This window comes from Lampetra fluviatilis, chromosome 69 (assembly GCF_964198595.1).
Source record: "Lampetra fluviatilis chromosome 69, kcLamFluv1.1, whole genome shotgun sequence".
In the NCBI taxonomy this organism is placed as follows: Eukaryota; Metazoa; Chordata; class Hyperoartia; order Petromyzontiformes; family Petromyzontidae; genus Lampetra; species Lampetra fluviatilis.
In genome coordinates this window covers 5,824,706-5,847,339 of record NC_136343.1, presented here as the reverse complement: position 1 = coordinate 5,847,339, position 22,634 = coordinate 5,824,706, and the positions used below count along the sequence as shown (strand labels likewise).

Here is a 22,634-nt window from a genome sequence, read left to right as displayed (position 1 = left end):
GCCACAGACTCACCACACAGAGACCCACAGACTCATCACACAGAGACCCACAGACTCACCACACAGAGACCCACAGACTCACCACACAGAGACCCACAGACTCACCACACAGAGACCCACAGACTCACCACACAGAGACCCACACACTCACCACACAGAGACCCACAGACTCATCACACAGAGACCCAAAGACTCACCACACAGACTCATCATCACACAGAGACCCACAGACTCACCACACAGAGACCCACACACTCACCACACAGAGACCCACAGACTCACCACACAGAGACCCACAGACTCACCACACAGAGACCCACACACTCACCACACAGAGACCCACAGACTCACCACACAGAGACCCACACACTCATCACACAGAGACCCACACACTCACCACACAGAGACCCACACACTCACCACACAGAGACCCACAGACTCATCACACAGAGACCCAAAGACTCACCACACAGACACAGACTCATCACACAGAGACCCACAGACCCACCACACAGAGACCCACACACTCACCACACAGAGACCCACAGACTCACCACACAGAGACCCACAGACTCACCACACAGACCCACACACTCACCACACAGAGACCCACACACTCACCACAGAGACCCACACACTCACCACACAGAGACCCACACACCACAGAGACCCACACACTCACCACACAGAGACCCACACACTCATCACACAGAGACCCACACAGAGACCCACAGACTCACCACACAGAGACCCACAGACTCACCACACAGACCCACACACTTACCACACAGAGACCCACACACTCACCACAGAGACCCACACACTCACCACACAGAGACCCACACACTCATCACACAGAGACCCACACACTCACCACACAGAGACCCACACACCACAGAGACCCACACACTCACCACACAGAGACCCACACACTCATCACACAGAGACCCACACACTCACCACACAGCCATAGACTCGCCGCAAAGAGAGCCATAGACTCACCACACAGACCCAAAAACGAACCACACAGAGAGCCATAGACTCACCACACAGAGACCCACACACTCACCACACAGAGACCCACACACTCACCACACAGAGACCCACAGACTCACCACACAGAGACCCACAGACTCACCACACAGACCCACACACTCACCACACAGAGACCCACACACTCACCACACAGAGACCCATAGACTCACCACACAGAGACCCACACACTCACCACACAGAGACCCATAGACTCACCACCACACAGAGACCCATAGACTCACCACACAGAGACCCACAGACTCACCACACATAGACCCACACACTGACCACACAGAGACCCATAGACTCATCACACAGAGACCCACAGACTCACCACACAGAGACCCACACACTGACCACACAGAGACCCATAGACTCACCACACAGAGACCCACAGACTCACCACACATAGACCCATAGACTGGCATCGATTTTTTTTATTGAAAACTTTCGATCTGCTGCTTGTGATTGTTGTTGTGGTGGCTGTTGTTGTTCCCACCAATGCACCTCCCGATTAGGGCGGTCGGCTACGTACGGTACGAAAGAAGTTCAACACAGACACACATACACACAGAGACACACACACAGACACACACACGCAGACACACGCAGACACACACAGAGACACACACACACAGAGACACACAGAGACACACACACACACAGAGACACACAGAGACACACACACAGATACACAGACACACGCAGAGACGCACAGAGACACACACACACACAGACACACACAGAGACACACACACACACGCAGACACACAGACACACACAGAGACACACAGAGACACACGCAGACACACAGACACACACAGAGACACACACACACAGACACACACAGAGACACACACACACACAGAGACACAGACGACAGGAGAGTGGGGGGGGGGTGTGCAAGTGGGGGGTAGTCGTTTTGTTGTTCACTTTCCTAGAGTAGTTTGTGTTGTTGTGTTGACTTTCCACTCCTCCGTGTCTCGCAGGACCAATGTTTCCAGAGCATTGGCCCCCACACAACTCTTACATTTATCATTTAATAATCTTATCATCTTATAATGATCGTCAGCATCATCCTGTTATCGAATTATCATCATCCTCTTGTTGGTTCTTTCGGTAAAGTCGTCACGTAGAAGGGAAGTAATAAAATAATAAAATTAAAACATAATAAAATGATTCTTTTATAATACAAATAAAACATAATAAAATAAAAAATTCCGATTTAAAGCTTTCGTGACTGCAGGGATTCATCTTCTTGGTTCTTTCGGTAAAGTCGTCACGTAGAAGGGAAATAATAAAATTTTTACATAATAAAATGATTCTTTTATAATAAAAATAAAACATAATAAACTAAAAAATTTCGATGTAAAGCTTCTTTCGTGACTGCAGGGATTCATCTTCTTGGTTCTTTCGGTAAAGTCGTCACGTAGAAGGAAAAATAATAAAATAAAACATAATAAAACAATTCCATTCTACGTGACTTTACCGAAAGAACCGAGAAGGTGAATATGAATTCCTGCAGTCACGAAAGCTTTAAGTCAAAATTTAATCATCTTATCATCATTATCTTGATCTTATCATCATCATCATGATCATCTTTGTCGACACGATGTCTGTGCTGATTAGTTTTTTTTTGGGGTTTTTATTTAAAATGATTTCACAAGTTCGAGCCGACAGGAACTTTGTAAAAAACAGTTGCATAGAGGTGGTGGTGTGAGGGTACGGGGTTCTATATGGGATGAGACTGGGTTTCTGTATGGGATCTGTATGGGATGAGACTGGGTTTCTATATGGGATGAGACTGGGTTTCTATATGGGATCAGTGGGGTTCTGTATGGGATCTATATGGGATGAGATGGGTTTCTGTATGGGATGAGACTGGGTTTCTGTATGGGATGAGACTGGGTTTCTGTATGGGATGAGATGGGTTTCTGTATGGGATGAGACTGGGTTTCTGTATGGGATGAGATGGGTTTCTGTATGGGATGAGATGGGTTTCTATATGGGATGAGACTGGAGTTCTATATGGGATGAGACTGGGGTTCTGTATGGGATGAGACTGTAGTTCTATATGGGATGAGACTGGGTTTCTGTATGGGATGAGATGGGTTTCTGTATGGGATGAGACTGGGGTTTTGTATGGGATCTATATGGGATGAGATGGGTTTCTATATGGGATGAGACTGGGGTTCTGTATGGAATGAGATGGGTTTCTATATGGGATGAGACTGGGTTTCTGTATGGGATGAAACTGTAGTTCTATATGGGATGAGACTGGGTTTCTGTATGGGATGAAACTGTAGTTCTATATGGGATGAGACTGGGTTTCTGTATGGGATCTATATGGGATGAGACTAGTTCTATATGGGATGAGACTGTAGTTCTATATGGGATCAGTGGGGTTCTGTATGGGATCTGTATGGGATGAGATGGGTTTCTATATGGGATGAGACTAGTTCTATATGGGATGAGACTGGGTTTCTGTATTGGATCTATATGGGATGAGACTGTAGTTCTGTATGGGATCAGTGGGGTTTCTGTATGGGATCTGTATGGGATGAGGCACGGCCACCGTGACCCTATAGCCCCTCAGGACGCGTGTGTGGCACCCGGCCTGTTGCAGCCCTGAGGCATCCTGCCCACCGACTTGAAAGGGCTCAGCCACCTAGAGGGGTCACAGCACACACAGAGAGTGAGCCTCACTCTGGCTCTGCGAGCCTCAGTCTGGCTCTGTGAGCCTCAGTCTGGCTCTGTGAGCCTCAGTCTGGCTCTGTGAGCCTCAGTCTGGCTCTGTGAGCCTCAGTCTGGCTCTGTGAGCCTCAGTCTGGCTCTGTGAGCCTCAGTCTGGCTCTGTGAGCCTCAGTCTGGCTCTGTGAGCCTCAGAGATTAACACTGAACCCTGTGGGAGCCTCAGTCTGGCTCTGTGAGCCTCAGAGATTAACACTGAACCCTGTGGGAGCCTCAGTCTGGCTCTGTGAGCCTCAGAGATTAACACTGAACCCTGTGGGAGCCTCACTCAGAGATTAACACTGAACCCTGTGGGAGCCTCAGTGTGGCTCTGAGAGCCTCAGCCTGGCTCACTCACTGCTGTCGCTGAGCCAGGCTGTGGTTGAGCACCCGCCGTTGCCACGCCAACACGAGCGGTAACCGGGAGCGATCGAGCGGAGCGTCGCCCACGGCAACCAAAACATCCTGGTCCAGTTTGGATGGCACGTCCCTGATGGATACACAGAGGGGGGGGGGGGGGGGGGAGAGACACGGGGAGAGAGACAGGGTGAGAGAGACACGGGGAGAGAGACACGGGGGGAGAGACACGGTGAGGGAGAGACACGGGGAGACACGGGGAGACACGGGGCGAGAGACACGGAGAGACACAGGGAGAGAGACACGGTGAGGGAGAGACACGGGGAGACACGGGGAGACACGGGGAGAGAGACACGGGGAGAGAGACACGGGGAGACACGGGGAGAGAGACACGGGGAGAGAGACACGGGGAGAGAGACATGGGGGGAGAGACACGGTGAGGGAGAGACACGGGGAGACACGGGGAGACACGGGGAGAGAGACACGGGGAGACACGGGGAGAGAGACACGGGGAGAGAGACACGGGGAGAGAGACAGGGTGAGAGAGACACGGGGAGACACGGGGAGAGAGACACGGTGAGGGAGAGACACGGGGAGACACGGGGAGAGAGACACGGGGAGACACGGGGAGACACGGGGAGAGAGACACGGGGAGAGAGACACGGAGAGGGAGAGACACGGGGAGAGAGACACGGGGAGACACGGGGAGAGAGACACGGGGAGAGAGACAGGGTGAGAGAGACATGGGGAGAGAGACACGGGGAGAGAGACACGGGGAGAGAGACACGGTGAGGGAGCGAGACACGGGGAGAGAGAGACGGAGAGAGACACGGTGAGGGAGAGACACGGGGAGACACGGGGAGACACGGGGAGAGAGACACGGGGAGAGAGACATGGGGAGAGAGACAGGGTGAGAGAGACACGGGGAGACACGGGGAGAGAGACACGGTGAGGGAGAGACACGGGGAGACACGGGGAGAGAGACACGGGGAGACACGGGGAGAGAGACACGGGGAGAGAGACACGGAGAGGGAGAGACACGGGGAGAGAGACACGGGGAGACACGGGGAGAGAGACACGGGGAGAGAGACAGGGTGAGAGAGACATGGGGAGAGAGACACGGGGAGAGAGACACGGTGAGGGAGAGACACGGGGAGACACGGGGAGACACGGGGAGAGAGACACGGGGAGACACGGGGAGAGAGACACGGTGAGGGAGAGACACGGGGAGACACGGGGAGACACGGAGAGAGAGACACGGGGAGACACGGGGAGAGAGACACGGGGAGAGAGACACGGGGAGAGAGACAGGGTGAGAGAGACACGGGGAGACACGGGGAGAGAGACACGGTGAGGGAGAGGCACGGGGAGACACAGGGAGAGACACGGGGAGAGAGACACGGAGAGAGAGAGACACGGGGAGAGAGAGAGACACGGGGAGAGAGACACGGTGAGGGAGAGACACGGGGAGACACGGGGAGAGAGACACGGAGAGAGAGAGAGACACGGGGAGAGAGAGAGACATGGGGAGAGAGACACGGTGAGGGAGAGACACGGGGAGACACGGGGAGACACGGGGAGAGACACGGAGAGAGACACGGGGAGAGAGAGACACGGGGAGAGAGACACGGTGAGGGAGAGACACGGGGAGAGAGAGAGACACGGGGAGAGAGAGACACGGGGAGACACGGGGAGACACGGGGAGTGAGACACGGAGAGAGAGAGAGACACGGTGAGAGAGACACGGAGAGACACGGCGGGAGAGAGACACGGTGAGAGAGACACAGGGAGAGACACGGTGTAGAGAGAGAGAGACACGGTGAGAGAGACACGGGGAGAGAGACACGGGGAGAGAGACACGGGGAGGGAGAGAGACACGGGGAGAGACACGGGGAGAGAGAGACACGGGGAGAGAGACGCGGGGAGAGAGACACGAAGACACAGAGACACGGAGAGAGACACGGGGAGACACACGGGGAGAGAGACACGGGGAGAGAGACACGGTGAGAGAGACACGGGGAGAGAGACACGGGGAGGGAGAGAGACACGGGGAGAGACACGGGGAGAGAGAGACACGGGGAGAGAGACACGAAGACACAGAGACACGGAGAGAGACACGGGGAGACACACGGGGAGAGAGACACGGGGAGAGAGACACGGGGAGAGAGACACGGTGAGAGAGACACGGAGAGACACGGCGGGAGACACGGTGAGAGAGACACGGGGAGAGACACGGTGTAGAGAGAGAGAGACACGGGGAGAGAGACACGGGGAGAGAGACACGGTGAGGGAGCGAGACACGGGGAGAGACACGGGAAGAGAGAGACACGGGGAGAGAGACACAGGGAGAGAGACACAGGGAGAGAGACACAGGGAGAGAGACACGGGGAGAGAGACACGGTGAGAGAGACACGGAGAGACACGGCGGGAGACACTGTGAGAGAGACACGGGGAGAGACACGGTGTAGAGAGAGACATGGTGTAGAGAGAGAGAGACACGGGGAGAGAGAGACATGGGGAGAGAGACACGGGTAGAGAGACACGGGTAGAGAGACACGGGTAGAGAGACACGGGGAGAGAGATGCGGGGAGAGGGACACGGGGAGAGAGACACGGTGAGAGACACGGTGAGAGAGACACGGGGAGAGACACGGGGGGAGAGAGACACGGGGAGAGAGACACGGGGAGAGAGACACGGGTGGAGAGATGGTGGCTCACCCTAGCAGATAGAGAAGCGGTTTGCCTCCAAAGCACTCCTCCACTCTCTCACCGCCATCATCGCCACCATCACCATCGCCACCATCGCCACCATCGTCGCCACCATCACCATCGCCACCATCGCCACCATCACCACCACCATCGTCGCCACCATCACCATCGCCACCATCGTCGCCACCATCACCACCATCGCCAACATCGTCGCCATCGTCGCCACCATCGCCACCATCACCACCATCACCACCACCATCACCGCCACCACCACCATCACCGCCATCACCACCATCGTCACCGCCACCACCACCATCACCACCACCACCAACATCGCCGCAGGCCACGGGGAGTTGCTCTGGACTTTCCGGAGGCGTCTCGTAAGCAGGGCTCTCTGGAGGAGTCTTCCATCCCTCCTCCTCATCATCATCATCATCATCCACCACCTCCACCACCTCCACCACCTCCACCACCTCCACCACCTCCACCACCTCCACCACCTCCTCCACGTTCTGTCCGGAGTCCATCCGCGGCTGGGAAGTCGTTCCCAGATCTGTCATGCATCCCGATCGGTCTCGGCCATTGGTGATGGGCCCAGACTTGTCCAATGATGATGTTGATGATGCTGCTGCTGATGATGATGCTGATGATGATGATGATGCTGCTGCTGCTGATGATGCTGCTGATGATGATGATGATGCTGATGATGCTGCTGATGACGATGATGATGTTAATGATGATGGTGCTGCTGATGATGATGGTGCTGCTGATGATGATGGTGCTGCTGATGATGATGATGCTGTTGCTGATGATGCTGATGATGCTGCTGATGACAATGATGATGTTGCTACTGATGATGATGATGCTACTGATGATGATGCTGCTGATGATGTTGCTGCTGCTGCTGATGATGTTGCTGCTGCTGATGCTGATGATGATGCTGCTGATGCCGACGCTGCGGCGAGTTTGTTGAACGTGGCGGTGAGGTTGGTCGCGACGGAACGCGACCTGCCGGCTCGCTCAACGCCCGATCGCGACGCTGATGCTGCTGCTGCTGCTGATGATGATGCTGCTGCTGCTGCTGATGCTGCTGATGATGCTGATGTTGTTGTCAACGGAGAGCCGCCGTTACCTGCGACAGCGACGACGATGATAATCCGATGTGGTTTGTGCATTTCACGCATCTTTAGAACTAAAACCATGCTCATGTTTACCATAGAGACCCACAGAGATACACAGAGACCCACAGAGATACACAGAGACCCACAGAGACACATAGAGACCCACAGAGACACATAGAGACCCACAGAGACCCACAGAGATACACAGAGACCCACAGAGACACATAGAGACCCACAGAGACACATAGAGACCCACAGAGACCCACAGAGATACACAGAGACCCACAGAGACACACAGAGATACACAGAGATACACAGAGATACACAGAGACCCACAGAGACACATAGAGACCCACAGAGACACATAGAGACCCACAGAGACCCACAGAGATACACAGAGACCCACAGAGACACATAGAGACCCACAGAGACACACAGAGACCCACAGAGACCCACAGAGATACACAGAGACCCACAGAGACACATAGAGACCCACAGAGACACATAGAGACCCACAGAGATACACAGAGACACATAGAGACCCACAGAGCCACACAGAGATACACAGAGACCCACAGAGACACACAGAGACCCACAGAGACACATAGAGACCCACAGAGATACACAGAGACCCACAGAGATACACAGAGACCCACAGAGATATACAGAGACACACAGAGATACAGAGACCCACAGAGACCCACAGAGAGACACAGAGACCCACAGAGACACACAGCGACCCACAGAGACCCACAGAGACCCACAGAGACACACAGAGACCCACAGAGACCCACAGAGACCCACAGAGACCCACAGAGATACACAGAGACCCACAGTGCTGAGTCTATGGTGCAGTGTTGAGTCTATGGGTGGCAGTGTTGAGTCTATGGTGCAGTGCTGAGTCTATGAGTGACAGTGTTGAGTCTATGGTGCAGTGTTGAGTCTATGAGTGACAGTGTTGAGTCTATGGTGCAGTGTTGAGTCTATGAGTGACAGTGTTGAGTCTATGGTGCAGTGCTGAGTCTATGAGTGACAGTGTTGAGTCTATGGTGCAGTGTTGAGTCTATGGTGCAGTGCTGAGTCTATGGGTGGCAGTGTTGAGTCTATGGTGCAGTGTTGAGTCTATGGTGCAGTGCTGAGTCTATGGGCAGTGCTGAGTCTATGGTGCAATGTTGAGTCTATGGTGCAGTGTTGAGTCTATGGTGCAGTGTTGAGTCTATGGTGCAGTGTTGAGTCTATGGTGCAGTGTTGAGTCTATGGTGCAGTGTTGAGTCTATGGTGCAGTGTTGAGTCTATGGGCAGTGTTGAGTCTATGGGTGGCAGTGCTGAGTCTATGGTGCAGTGTTGAGTCTATGGTGCAGTGTTGAGTCTATGGTGCAGTGTTGAGTCTATGGTGCAGTGTTGAGTCTATGGACAGTGTTGAGTCTATGGTGCAGTGTTGAGTCTATGGTGCAGTGTTGAGTCTATGGTGCAGTGTTGAGTCTATGGTGCAGTGTTGAGTCTATGGTGCAGTGTTGAGTCTATGGTGCAGTGTTGAGTCTATGGTGCAGTGTTGAGTCTATGGTGCAGTGTTGAGTCTATGGTGTAGTGTTGAGTCTATGGTGCAGTGTTGAGTCTATGGTGCAGTGTTGAGTCTATGGTGCAGTGTTGAGTCTATGGTGCAGTGTTGAGTCTATGGGGCAGTGTTGAGTCTATGGTGCAGTGCTGAGTCTATGGGCAGTGTTGAGTCTATGGGTGGCAGTGCTGAGTCTATGGTGCAGTGCTGAGTCAATGGGGCAGTGTTGAGTCTATGGGCAGTGTTGAGTCTATGGTGCAGTGCTGAGTCTATGGTGCAGTGCTGAGTCTATGGTGCAGTGTTGAGTCTATGGGGCAGTGTTGAGTCTATGGTGCAGTGCTGAGTCTATGGTGCAGTGTTGAGTCTATGGTGCAGTGTTGAGTCTATGGGGCAGTGTTGAGTCTATGGTGCAGTGCTGAGTCTATGGGCAGTGTTGAGTCTATGGGTGGCAGTGCTGAGTCTATGGTGCAGTGCTGAGTCAATGGGGCAGTGTTGAGTCTATGGGCAGTGTTGTGTCTATGGTGCAGTGCTGAGTCTATGGTGCAGTGCTGAGTCTATGGTGCAGTGTTGAGTCTATGGGCAGTGTTGAGTCTATGGTGCAGTGTTGAGTCTATGGTGCAGTGTTGAGTCTATGGTGCAGTGCTGAGTCTATGGTGCAGTGTTGAGTCTATGGTGCAGTGTTGAGTCTATGGTGCAGTGTTGAGTCTATGGGCAGTGTTGAGTCTATGGTGCAGTGTTGAGTCTATGGTGCAGTGCTGAGTCTATGGGGCAGTGTTGAGTCTATGGTGCAGTGCTGAGTCTATGGTGCAGTGTTGAGTCTATGGTGCAGTGTTGAGTCTATGGTGCAGTGCTGAGTCTATGGGGCAGTGTTGAGTCTATGGTGCAGTGTTGAGTCTATGGTGCAGTGTTGAGTCTATGGGCAGTGTTGAGTCTATGGTGCAGTGTTGAGTCTATGGTGCAGTGCTGAGTCTATGGGGCAGTGTTGAGTCTATGGTGCAGTGTTGAGTCTATGGGTGACAGCGCTGAGTCTATGGTGCAGTGTTGAGTCTATGGTGCAGTGTTGAGTCTATGGTGCAGTGTTGAGTCTATGGTGCAGTGTTGAGTCTATGGTGCAGTGTTGAGTCTATGGGTGGCAGTGTTGAGTCTATGGTGCAGTGTTGAGTCTATGGGGCAGTGTTGAGTCTATGGTGCAGTGTTGAGTCTATGGTGCAGTGCTGAGTCTATGGTGCAGTGCTGAGTGTATGGTGCAGTGTTGAGTCTATGGGCAGTGTTGAGTCTATGGTGCAGTGTTGAGTCTATGGTGCAGTGCTGAGTCTATGGTGCAGTGTTGAGTCTATGGTGCAGTGTTGAGTCTATGGGCAGTGTTGAGTCTATGGTGCAGTGTTGAGTCTATGGTGCAGTGTTGAGTCTATGGGTGGCAGTGTTGAGTCTATGGTGCAGTGCTGAGTCTATGGTGCAGTGTTGAGTCTATGGTGCAGTGTTGAGTCTATGGGTGGCAGTGTTGAGTCTATGGTGCAGTGCTGAGTCTATGGTGCAGTGCTGAGTCTATGGTGCAGTGTTGAGTCTATGGGTGGCAGTGTTGAGTCTATGGTGCAGTGCTGAGTCTATGGTGCAGTGTTGAGTCTATGGGTGGCAGTGTTGAGTCTATGGTGCAGTGCTGAGTCTATGGTGCAGTGTTGAGTCTATGGTGCAGTGTTGAGTCTATGGGTGACAGTGTTGAGTCTATGGTGCAGTGTTGAGTCTATGGTGCAGTGTTGAGTCTATGGGTGGCAGTGTTGAGTCTATGGGTGGCAGTGTTGAGTCTATGGTGCAGTGCTGAGTCTATGGTGCAGTGTTGAGTCTATGGTGCAGTGTTGAGTCTATGGTGCAGTGTTGAGTCTATGGTGCAGTGTTGAGTCTATGGTGCAGTGTTGAGTCTATGGGGCAGTGTTGAGTCTATGGGGCAGTGTTGAGTCTATGGTGCAGTGTTGAGTCTATGGTGCAGTGTTGAGTCTATGGGGCAGTGTTGAGTCTATGGGGCAGTGTTGAGTCTATGGTGCAGTGTTGAGTCTATGGTGCAGTGTTGAGTCTATGGGGCAGTGTTGAGTCTATGGGGCAGTGTTGAGTCTATGGTGCAGTGTTGAGTCTATGGTGCAGTGTTGAGTCTATGGTGCAGTGTTGAGTCTATGGTGCAGTGTTGAGTCTATGGTGCAGTGTTGAGTCTATGGTGCAGTGTTGAGTCTATGGTGCAGTGTTGAGTCTATGGGCAGTGTTGAGTCTACGGTGCAGTGCTGAGTCTATGGGGCAGTGTTGAGTCTATGGTGCAGTGTTGAGTCTATGGTGCAGTGTTGAGTCTATGGTGCAGTGTTGAGTCTCCGGTGCAGTGCTGAGTCTATGGTGCAGTGTTGAGTCTACGGTGCAGTGTTGAGTCTATGGTGCAGTGCTGAGTCTATGGTGCAGTGCTGAGTCTACGGTGCAGTGCTGAGTCTATGGTGCAGTGCTGAGTCTATGGTGCAGTGCTGAGTCTATGGTGCAGTGCTGAGTCTATGGGTGGCAGTGTTGAGTCTATGGTGCAGTGCTGAGTCTATGGGTGACAGTGCTGAGTCTACGGTGCAGTGCCGAGTCTACGGTGCAGTGTTGAGTCTATGGGTGACAGTGTTGAGTCTATGGGCAGTGTTGAGTCTATGGTGCAGTGTTGAGTCTATGGTGCAGTGTTGAGTCTATGGTGCAGTGTTGAGTCTATGGGCAGTGTTGAGTCTATGGTGCAGTGTTGAGTCTATGGTGCAGTGTTGAGTCTATGGTGCAGTGTTGAGTCTATGGGTGACAGTGTTGAGTCTATGGGCAGATTTGAGTCTATGGTGCAGTGTTGAGTCTATGGGCAGTGTTGAGTCTATGGGCAGTGTTGAGTCTATGGTGCAGTGCTGAGTCTGTGGTGCAGTGTTGAGTCTATGGGCAGTGTTGAGTCTATGGTGCAGTGTTGAGTCTATGGTGCAGTGTTGAGTCTATGGTGTAGTGTTGAGTCTATGGTGCAGTGTTGAGTCTATGGTGCAGTGTTGAGTCTACGGTGCAGTGTTGAGTCTATGGTGCAGTGTTGAGTCTATGGTGCAGTGTTGAGTCTATGGTGCAGTGTTGAGTCTACGGTGCAGTGTTGAGTCTACGGTGCAGTGTTGAGTCTATGGTGCAGCGCGGTTGCCTTGGCGATGCCGGTTCGCCGGTTGCCGTTGGCGACGGCCGGCTTACCGTTGCTACGGCGGCGGTCGCCACGGAGATAAGCCTCCAGCGTTTCGAGCCCCTCGGTCGAGCCGAGGTCCAGAAAGGCGCCGAGGAATTCCCAGTACTCGGACCAGGCGAGGCCTAGAGAGTGGGCCAGGCACCTGCGAAGGCAAAGGGCCCCCCAGGTAGCCTCAATCAGACTGTAGGGGCAAGTGCTGTTAGCTAGCCAGTAGCAGCAGTGTCTACGTACTACACACACCACACACACAGACAAAGCTACCCCCAGGTAGCCTTCATCAGACTGTAGGGGCAAGTGCTGTTAGCTAGCCAGTAGCAGCAGCAGCAGCGTCTATGTACTACACACACCACACACACAGACAAAGCTACCCCAGGTAGCCTCGATCAGACTGTAGGGGCAAGTGCTGTTAGCTAGCCAGTAGCAGCAGCAGTGTCTATGTACTACACACACCACACACACAGAGAAAGCTACCCCAGGTAGCCTCTAGCAGGGCTGTAGGGGCAAGTGCTGTTAGCTAGCCAGCAGCAGTGTCTACGTACTACACACACCACACACACAGACAAAGCTACCCCCAGGTAGCCTCTAGCAGGGCTGTAGGGGCAAGTGCTGTTAGCTAGCGAGCAGCAGCAGCAGCGTCTATGTACTACACACACCACACACACAGACAAAGCTATGTGTGTGTGGTGAGCGTGTGCGTGGTGAGCGTGGCGTGTGTGTGGTGAGTGTGGTGTGTGTGGTGAGCGTGGTGAGAGCATGGTCAGTGAGTGGTGAGTGAGTGGTGAGTGTGTGGTGAGCGTGGTGAGATGCGTGGTGAGTGAGTGTGTGGTGAGTGTGTGGTGAGTGAGTGAGTGTGTGGTGAGTGTGTGAGTGGTGAGTGAGTGGTGAGTGAGTGTGTGGTGAGTGTGTGGTGAGTGTGTGGTGAGTGAGTGGTGAGTGAGTGGTGAGTGAGTGAGTGGTGAGTGTGTGGTGAGTGAGTGTGTGGTGAGTGTGTGTGTGGTGAGTGTGGTGAGTGTGGTGAGCGTGTGTGTGGTGAGTGTGTGTGGTGTGTGTGGTGAGTGTGTGGTGAGTGTGTGGTGAGTGTGGTGAGTGTGTGGTGAGTGTGTGGTGAGTGTGTGGTGAGTGTGTGGTGAGTGAGTGAGTGTGTGGTGAGTGTGTGAGTGGTGAGTGAGTGGTGAGTGAGTGTGTGGTGAGTGTGTGGTGAGTGTGTGGTGAGTGAGTGGTGAGTGAGTGGTGAGTGAGTGAGTGGTGAGTGTGAGGTGAGTGAGTGTGTGGTGAGTGTGTGTGTGGTGAGTGTGTGTGTGGTGAGTGTGGTGAGTGTGGTGAGCGTGTGTGTGGTGAGTGTGTGTGGTGAGTGTGTGGTGAGTGTGTGGTGAGTGTGGTGAGTGTGTGGTGAGTGTGGTGAGTGTGTGGTGAGTGTGTGGTGAGTGAGTGTGTGGTGAGTGTGTGAGTGGTGAGTGAGTGGTGAGTGTGTGGTGAGTGTGTGGTGAGTGTGTGGTGAGTGTGTGGTGAGTGAGTGGTGAGTGAGTGGTGAGTGAGTGAGTGGTGAGTGTGTGGTGAGTGAGTGTGTGGTGAGTGTGTGTGTGGTGAGTGTGGTGAGTGTGGTGAGCGTGTGTGTGGTGAGTGTGTGTGGTGTGTGTGGTGAGCGTGGGTGAGTGTGTGTGTGGTGAGTGTGTGGTGAGTGTGTGTGGTGTGTGTGTGGTGAGTGAGTGGTGAGTGAGTGTGTGGTGAGCGTGGGTGAGTGTGTGTGTGGTGAGTGAGTGTGTGGTCTCCTCACCTGCCCACGTGCTCTGGGCCTCTCTCGGGATCAGAGTTGATGGTGTGTGTGGTGAGTGAGTGCGTGGTGAGTGAGTGGGTGGTGAGTGTGGTGAGTGTGGTGAGTGTGTGTGTGGTGAGTGAGTGAGTGGTGAGTGAGTGGTGAGTGTGTGGTGAGTGAGTGAGTGGTGAGTGTGTGGTGAGTGTGTGAGTGAGTGTGTGTGCGTGGTGAGTGAGCGTGGTGAGTGAGCGTGGTGAGTGTGTGTGGTGAGCGTGGTGAGTGAGTGAGTGGTGAGTGAGTGAGTGGTGAGTGTGTGAGTGGTCTCCTCACCTGCCCACGTGCTCTGGGCCTCTCTCGGGATCAGAGTTGATGGCGTGTGTGGTGAGTGTGGTGAGTGAGTGTGTGGTGAGTGTGGTGAGTGGGTGAGTGAGCGTGTGGTGAGTGTGTGGTGAGTGGGTGAGTGTGTGGTGAGTGTGTGGTCTCCTCACCTGCCCACGTGCTCTGGGCCTCTCTCGGGATCAGAGTTGATGGCGTGTGTGGTGAGTGAGCGTGGTGAGTGAGTGAGTGGTGAGTGTGTGTGGTGAGTGTGTGGTGAGTGAGTGGTGAGTGTGTGAGTGGTCTCCTCACCTGCCCACGTGCTCTGGGCCTCTCTCGGGATCAGAGTTGATGGTGAGTGTGGTGAGTGGGTGGTGAGTGAGCATGGTGAGTGTGTGGTGAGTGAGTGTGTGGTGAGCGTGTGTGTGGTGAGTGAGTGGTGAGTGAGCGTGGTGAGTGAGTGGTGAGTGAGCGTGTGGTCTCCTCACCTGCCCACGTGCTCTGGGGCTCTCTCGGGATCAGAGTTGATGGCGTGTGTGGTGAGTGAGTGAGTGGTGAGTGTGTGGTGAGTGAGTGGTGAGTGAGCGTGGTGAGTGTGTGGTGAGTGAGTGTGTGGTGAGCGTGTGTGTGGTGAGTGAGTGGTGAGTGAGCGTGGTGAGTGTGTGGTGAGTGAGTGGTGAGTGAGCGTGGTGAGTGAGTGGTGAGTGGGTGGTCTCCTCACCTGCCCACGTGCTCTGGGGCTCTCTCGGGATCAGAGTTGATGGTGTGTGTGGTGAGTGAGTGGTGAGTGTGTGGTGAGTGAGTGGTGAGTGAGCGTGGTGAGTGTGTGGTGAGTGAGTGTGTGGTGAGCGTGTGAGTGGTGAGTGAGCGTGTGGTCTCCTCACCTGCCCACGTGCTCTGGGCCTCTCTCGGGATCAGAGTTGATGGCGTGTGTGGTGAGTGAGTGTGTGGTGAGTGTGTGGTGAGTGCGTGGTGAGTGAGCGTGTGGTGAGCGTGTGTGTGGTGAGTGTGTGGTGAGTGAGTGTGTGGTGAGCGTGGTGAGTGTGTGGTGAGTGAGTGGTGAGTGAGCGTGGTGAGTGTGTGGTGAGTGAGTGTGTGGTCTCCTCACCTGCCCACGTGCTCTGGGCCTCTCTCGGGATCAGAGTTGATGGTGTGTGTGGTGAGTGTGGTGAGTGAGTGTGTGGTGAGTGAGTGTGTGGTGAGTGTGTGGTGTGTGTGTGGTGAGCGTGGTGAGTGAGCGTGGTGAGTGTGTGAGTGGTCTCCTCACCTGCCCACGTGCTCTGGGCCTCTCTCGGGATCAGAGTTGATGGCGTGTGTGGTGAGTGTGGTGAGTGTGTGTGTGGTGAGTGTGTGGTGAGTGTGTGGTCTCCTCACCTGCCCACGTGCTCTGGGCCTCTCTCGGGATCACAGTTGATGGTGTGTGTGGTGAGTGTGGTGAGTGTGTGTGTGGTGAGTGTGTGTGTGGTGAGTGAGTGAGTGAGTGGTGAGTGTGTGAGTGGTCTCCTCACCTGCCCACGTGCTCTGGGCCTCTCTCGGGATCAGAGTTGATGGCGTGTGTGGTGAGTGAGTGAGTGGTGGGTGAGCGTGGTGAGTGTGTGGTGAGTGAGTGTGTGGTGAGTGAGTGAGTGAGTGTGCGTGGTGAGTGAGCGTGTGGTCTCCTCACCTGCCCACGTGCTCTGGGCCTCTCTCGGGATCAGAGTTGATGGCGTGTGTGGTGAGTGAGTGAGTGGTGAGTGTGTGCGTGGTGAGTGAGTGGTGAGTGAGTGGTGAGTGAGTGAGTGGTCTCCTCACCTGCCCACGTGCTCTGGGCCTCTCTCGGGATCAGAGTTGATGGCGTGCAGCAAAGTTTGGTTCCTCGGCGAGACTCGCCACAGCCGACGCAGCTCCAGGGCCTGCACGGGGAGAGACACGGGGAGAGAGACACGGAGAGACACGGGGAGAGACACGGGGAGAGACACAGGGAGAGACACAGAGACACGGGGAGACTCGCCACAGCCTACGCAGCTCCAGGGCCTGCACAGGGAGAGACACGGAGAGAGAGACACGGGGAGAGAGACGGGGAGAGAGACACGGGGAGGGAGAGACAGAGACACGGGGAGACTCGCCACAGCCTACGCAGCTCCAGGGCCTGCACAGGGAGAGACACGGGGAGAGAGACACGGGGAGAGAGACACGGGGAGAGAGACACGGGGAGAGACACAGAGACACGGGGAGAGACACGGGGAGAGACACGGGGAGAGACACGGGGAGAGACACGGGGAGAGACACGGGGAGAGACACAGGGAGAGACACAGAGAGAGACACAGGGAGAGACACGGGGAGAGACACAGAGACACGGGGAGACTCGCCACAGCCTACGCAGCTCCAGGGCCTGCACAGGGAGAGACACGGGGAGAGAGACACGGGGAGAGAGACACGGGGAGAGAGACGGGGAGAGACACGGGGAGAGACACGGGGAGAGACACGGGGAGAGAGAGATGGGGAGAGAGACACGGGGAGAGAGACACGGGGAGAGAGACAGCCTCCCCCCACCCACCAACCCCCCCTCCCCCCTCCCCCTCACCCTCACCCCCCCACCAACCCCTCCCCCCACCCACCAACCCCCCCTCCCCCCTCACCCCTCCCCCTCACCCCCCCACCCCCCCTCCCCCCCACCAACCAACCCCCCCCCCACCCCCCTCCCCCCTCACCCACCCAACCCCCCCCTCCCCCTCACCCCCCTCCCCCCCACCAAGCCCTCCCCCCCACCCACCACCCCCTCCTTCCACCTACCTGTGATGGGCTCATAGGCCCAGCGAAAGCTCGCAGCGCAAGCTGCTGCTGCTGCTGCTGCCACAGCGGAGATGATGTCTCCCCGCCCACCGCCCCCCCCACCACCAACCCCACCCTCCCCCCCCACCCACCAACCCCCTCCCCCCCACCCACCAACCCCTCCCCCCCACCCACCAACCCCCCCCTCCCCCCTCCCCCCCACCAAGCCCTCCCCCCACCCACCAACCCCTCCCCCCCACCCACCAACCCCCCCTCCCCCCCACCAAGCCCTCCCCCCACCCACCACCTCCTCCCCCCCCACCCACCAACCCCCCCTCCCCCCTCCCCCTCACCCACCTCCCCCCCACCAAGCCCTCCCCCCCACCCACCACCCCCTCCTTCCACCTACCTGTGATGGGCTCATAGGCCCAGCGAAAGCTCGCAGCGCAAGCTGCTGCTGCTGCTGCTGCTGCTGCCACAGCGGAGATGATGTCTCCCCGCCCACCGCCCCCCCACCACCACCACCACCGCCGCCGCCGCCGCCACCACCACCGCCACCACCACCGGGGCGTGGTGGTGGTGGTGGCGAGAGGGGGTTGAATGAGGGGGAGGGTGGACACGGCAGGGCGATCACGGGAGGGGAGAGAGGCTCCAGCGGAGAACGCAGCAGAGGCACGAAGCAGCGGTCTGTGTGGTGCAGAGGGTGGTTAGTGTGTGTGTGTCAGTGTGTCATTGTGTGTGTGTGTGTCTGTGTGTGTCATTGTGTGTGTGTGTGTCTGTGTGTGTCATTGTGTGTGTGTGTCTGTGTGTGTGTGTCACTGTGTGTGTGTGTCTGTGTGTGTCATTGTGTGTGTGTGTCTGTGTGTGTGTGTGTCACTGTGTGTGTGTGTCTGTGTGTGTCATTGTGTGTGTGTGTCTGTGTGTGTGTGTGTCACTGTGTGTGTGTGTCTGTGTGTGTGTCTGTGTGTGTGTCACTGTGTGTGTGTGTGTGGTGGTGGTGGAGAGGGGTGGTTAGTGTGTGTGTCAGTGTGTCATTGTGTGTGTGTCTGTGTGTCATTGTGTGTGTGTCTGTGTGTGTGTGTCACTGTGTGTGTGGTGGAGAGGTGGTTAGTGTGTGTCACTGTGTGTGTTTGTGTCACTGTGTGTATGTGTGTGTGTTCTGTGTGTGTGTGTCATTGTATGTGTGTCTACAGGGGCATCTCACTCCTCAGTGTGCCGGGTAAGGTCCTGGCAAGGATTATTCAACATCGCCTTGCCAGGCACGCTGAGGAGAGGCTTGCGGAGCCCCAATGCGGTTTCAGGAAAGGGCGGTCCTCCTGCACAGATGCCATATTTTCTGTCCGTCTGCTACAGCAGAGGTGTAGGGAATTCCAACAAGACCTACATCTCTGCTTTATTGACCTGGTCAAGGCCTATGATACCATCAGTAGGACTGGGCTCTGGGTTGTTCTTCGTGCTTTCGGAGTCCCTGACCCTCTGCTCACGATCATTAAGGACCTTCATGATGGTGAGCGGGCCCGGGTAAAACTACGTGGCCGGGAGTCGGAGCCTTTCCCTGTACACCTTGGGGTGCGACAGGGATGTCCTCTGGCTCCCACATTATTTAACATCTATTTCTACTGCGTAGTTCGTGAAGCCTTCAATAGCTGTACCGGGGGAATTACCATTTGGTACAGATATAATGGGAGGCTGATCGACGCCCGGGTGCGATCAAGGGATGGCTCCCTATTGGTCAACCACGTTATGTATGCCGATGATTTGGTAATAGCTGCTCATTCAGAAGAGGAGTTGGAGACGCTGCTGCTGAGACTGGAGCGTGCCACTAAGAGGTGGGGCCTTACCATCAGCCCCACCAAAACTAAGCACCTGCCTGGGTATTTTGTACCATCTGGCACTCCACCCCCACAACTCCCAATCGGTGATGGGGCAGTTGTGGAGAGAGTGGAGAGTTTCCCATACCTGGGCAGTGTGCTTATGACCGGCTCCAGTTTATCAGCAGAGGTCTCACTCCGAATCAGTCGAGCGGCAATATCTTTTCATCGGTTGCGTAACGCTGTGTGGAAGCTACCTGGTCTGTCGCTCCGCACGAAGCTTCAGGTCTTCTCGGCCACGGTCATTCCCTCCCTTCTCTACGCTTGCGAAACGTGGACCCCCCTAGTGGAGCATCTTCGCCGGTTGGAAACATTTAGGCTGGCCTGCCTACGATCCATCCTGGGTTTAACCAGGCTGGATTGTGTGAGGAGCTCACAAGTCCTTGAAAGATCTGGGCAAAGTCCCATCAGTGAGCTCCTCCGGCAGGCAAGGCTGCGTTGGCTGGGTCATGTAGCCCGCATGCCCAGCCACCGCATGCCTAAACAGCTTTTGTTTGGCCGGATCGAGGGGGCTAAACGGGCGCGGCACGGGCTAGAGAAGAGATGGAGTGATGTGGTACAGGAGGACGTGGAGCTGAGTGGACTTGCCGATGACTGGTACCAGCGGTGTCAAGATCGGCCTCAGTGGAGGAGGCTCGTGAAGGACGCTACTGGGCAGTTGGAGGCAGTCGCCCTCCGACAACAACGGAGGGCGGAGGAGCGACGCTCACAACAACGAGCGGAGCGCCGGGTGGCTAAAGCACAGCGAGTTGGCACAGTAGGGGGCACAGGTGGTGCATCAGCCAGTCATCTCGGTCATCTCGGTCAGTCGACCCGTGGCACCTGGGTCTGCCCCGTGACCTCCTGCCAGCGGGCGTTCGACACTTCACGTGGCCTCAGGGTGCACATGGCCTGGCACAAGCGTCGTGGTGACGTCACCGCCACTTAGTGGCGAATGGCGGTTGTTGTTGTTGTTGTGTGTCTGTGTGTGTCACTGTGTGTGTGTCACTGTGTGTGTGTGTGTCACTGTGTGTGTGGTGGAGAGGGTGGTTAGTGTGTGTCACTGTGTGTGTTTGTGTCACTGTGTGTGTGTGTCACTGTGTGTATGTGTGTGTGTGTCTGTGTGTGTGTGTCATTGTGTGTGTGTCTGTGTGTGTCACTGTGTGTGTGTCACTGTGTGTGTGTGTGTCACTGTGTGTGTGGTGCAGAGGGTGGTTAGTGTGTGTCACTGTGTGTGTTTGTGTCACTGTGTGTGTGTCTGTGTGTGTGTCACTGTGTGTGTGTGTCACTGTGTGTGTTTGTGTCACTGTGTGTGTGTCTGTGTGTGTGTGTCATTGTGTGTGTCTGTGTGTGTTTGTGTCACTGTGTGTGTGTCTGTGTGTCATTGTGTGTGTGTGTGTCTGTGTGTGTGTCTGTGTGTGTGTGTCTGTGTGTCATTGTGTGTGTGTGTGTCTGTGTGTGTGTGTCTGTGTGTGTGTCACTGTGTGTGTCATTGTGTGTGTGTGTGTCTGTGTGTGTGTCTGTGTGTGTGTGTCTGTGTGTGTGTGTGTCTGTGTGTGTCTCACTGTGTGTCTCTGTGTGTGCCTCTCACTCTCTCTGTGTGTGTCACTGTGTGTGTGTCACTGTGTGTGTGTGTCACTGTGTGTGTGTGTGTCACTGTGTGTGCGTGTGTCTGTGTGTGTCACTGTGTGTATGTTACTGTGTGTGTGTGTGTCACTGTGTGTCTGTGTGTGTGTGTGTCTGTGTGTGTGTCACTGTGTGTGTGTCTGTGTGTGTCATTGTGTGTGTCTGTGTGTGTGTCACTGTGTGTGTGTCACTGTGTGTGTGTGTGTCTGTGTGTGTGTCACTGTGTGTGTGTCACTGTGTGTGTGTGTCACTGTGTGTGTGTCTGTGTGTGTGTCTCACTGTGTGAGTGTCTGTGTGTGTCACTCTGTGTGTGTCACTGTGTGTGTGTCACTGTGTGTGTGTCACTGTGTGTGTGTCACTGTGTGTGTGTCACTGTGTGTGTGTGTGTCTGTGTGTGTGTCACTGTGTGTGTGTCACTGTGTCACTGTGTGTGTGTGTCTGTGTGTGTGTGTCACTGTGTGTGTGTCTGTGTGTGTGTCTCACTGTGTGAGTGTCTGTGTGTGTCACTGTGTGTGTGTCACTGTGTTTGTGTCACTGTGTGTGTGTCACTGTGTGTGTGTGTGTGTGTGTCTGTGTGTGTGTGTCACTGTGTGTGTGTGTCTGTGTGTCACTGTGTGTCTGTGTGTGTCACTGTGTGTGTGTCTGTGTGTGTCATTGTGTGTGTGTCTGTGTGTGTGTCACTGTGTATGTGTCACTGTGTGTGTGTGTCTGTGTGTGTGTGTCACTGTGTGTGTGTGTGTCTGTGTGTCACTGTGTGTCTGTGTGTGTGTGTGTCACTGTGTGTGTGTCTGTGTGTGTCATTGTGTGTGTGTCTGTGTGTGTGTCACTGTGTATGTGTCACTGTGTGTGTGTCTGTGTGTGTGTCTGTGTGTGTCACTGTGTGTGTCACTGTGTCTGTGTGTGTCTGTGTGTGTCTGTGTGTGTCTGTGTGTGTCTGTGTGTGTGTCTGTGTGTGTGTGTGTGTCTGTGTGTCTGTGTGTGTGTATGTGTGTGTGTGTGTGTCTGTGTGTGTGTTGTTGATGTTGTTGTTGTTGTTGATGTTAATGTTGTTGTTGTTGTTGGTGTTGTGGTTGTTGCGTACTCTCCAGGTAGCTGAGGATCTTGGCCTTCAGCTCTGCCGTCTTCACCGCACTGCGGTCACAGATCACCTGCACACAACAACACCAACAACAACAACAACAACGACCACACACATCAACAACAACAACCACACACACACATCAACAACAACAACCACACACACACAACAACCACACACACAACAACACAAACAACAACAACAACATCAACAACAACAACAACAACAACCACACACACACATCAACAACAAATCAACAACAACAACCACACACACAACAACAACACAAACAACAACATCAACAACAACAACAACAACCACACACACACATCAACAATGATGGTGGTGGTGGTGATTATGGTGGTGATGGTGGTGGTGATGGTGGTGATGATGGTGGTGATGGTGGTGGTGGTGATGGTGGTGATGGTGGTGGTGATGGTGGTGGTGGTGGTGATGGTGGTGGTGGTGGTGATGGTGATGGTGGTGATGGTGATGATGATGGTGATGGTGGTGATGGTGGTGGTGGTGATGGTGGTGATGGTGG

At 54.6% G+C, this 22,634-nt stretch overlaps 2 protein-coding genes across 3 annotated transcripts in view; both read right to left on the bottom strand.

Moving 5' to 3' along the window:
- Positions 1 to 1,946: 1,946 nt before the first annotated feature.
- On the bottom strand, positions 1,947 to 14,841 carry LOC144952620 (uncharacterized). 2 transcript variants are annotated; one of them, XM_078883104.1, is made up of 5 exons: positions 14,801 to 14,841; positions 12,726 to 12,859; positions 6,840 to 7,962; positions 4,124 to 4,255; positions 1,947 to 3,703 (listed from the first exon to the last, which is right to left on the bottom strand). In XM_078883104.1, exons 3-5 carry the CDS (start codon positions 7,388 to 7,390, stop codon positions 3,628 to 3,630), a joined length of 759 nt encoding a protein of 252 aa, XP_078739230.1. In that variant the 5' UTR covers positions 7,391 to 7,962; positions 12,726 to 12,859; positions 14,801 to 14,841; the 3' UTR covers positions 1,947 to 3,627. The 2 variants fall into 2 exon arrangements, with proteins under 2 accessions (XP_078739230.1, XP_078739229.1); XM_078883103.1 differs by lacking the exon at positions 14,801 to 14,841 and adding an exon at positions 14,492 to 14,532.
- Positions 14,842 to 17,941: 3,100 nt separating this feature from the next.
- Positions 17,942 to 22,634, bottom strand: part of LOC144952694 (ankyrin repeat and LEM domain-containing protein 2-like) — a 21,405-nt gene continuing 16,712 nt past the window's right edge. The window contains exons 7-9 of the mRNA XM_078883172.1: positions 22,094 to 22,160; positions 17,980 to 18,223; positions 17,942 to 17,945 (exon numbers count right to left, since the gene is read on the bottom strand). Coding sequence (XP_078739298.1) covers positions 17,942 to 17,945; positions 17,980 to 18,223; positions 22,094 to 22,160 — 315 coding nt within the window. The remainder of the gene's footprint in view (positions 17,946 to 17,979; positions 18,224 to 22,093; positions 22,161 to 22,634) is intronic.

What these genes read in the sequence shown, in the direction of transcription:
- LOC144952620 (XM_078883104.1), bottom strand. Translation starts at nt 7,390, where the DNA reads ATGACAGATCTGGGAACGACTTCCCAGCCGCGGATGGACTCCGGACAG. An exon ending in CCGCTTCTCTATCTGCTAGG is followed by an intron (nt 4,256 to 6,839) that starts GTGAGCCACCAT and finishes TGTATCCATCAG; the next exon opens with GGACGTGCCATCCAAACTGG. An exon ending in AGCCTGGCTCAGCGACAGCA is followed by an intron (nt 3,704 to 4,123) that starts GTGAGTGAGCCA and finishes TGACCCCTCTAG; the next exon opens with GTGGCTGAGCCCTTTCAAGT.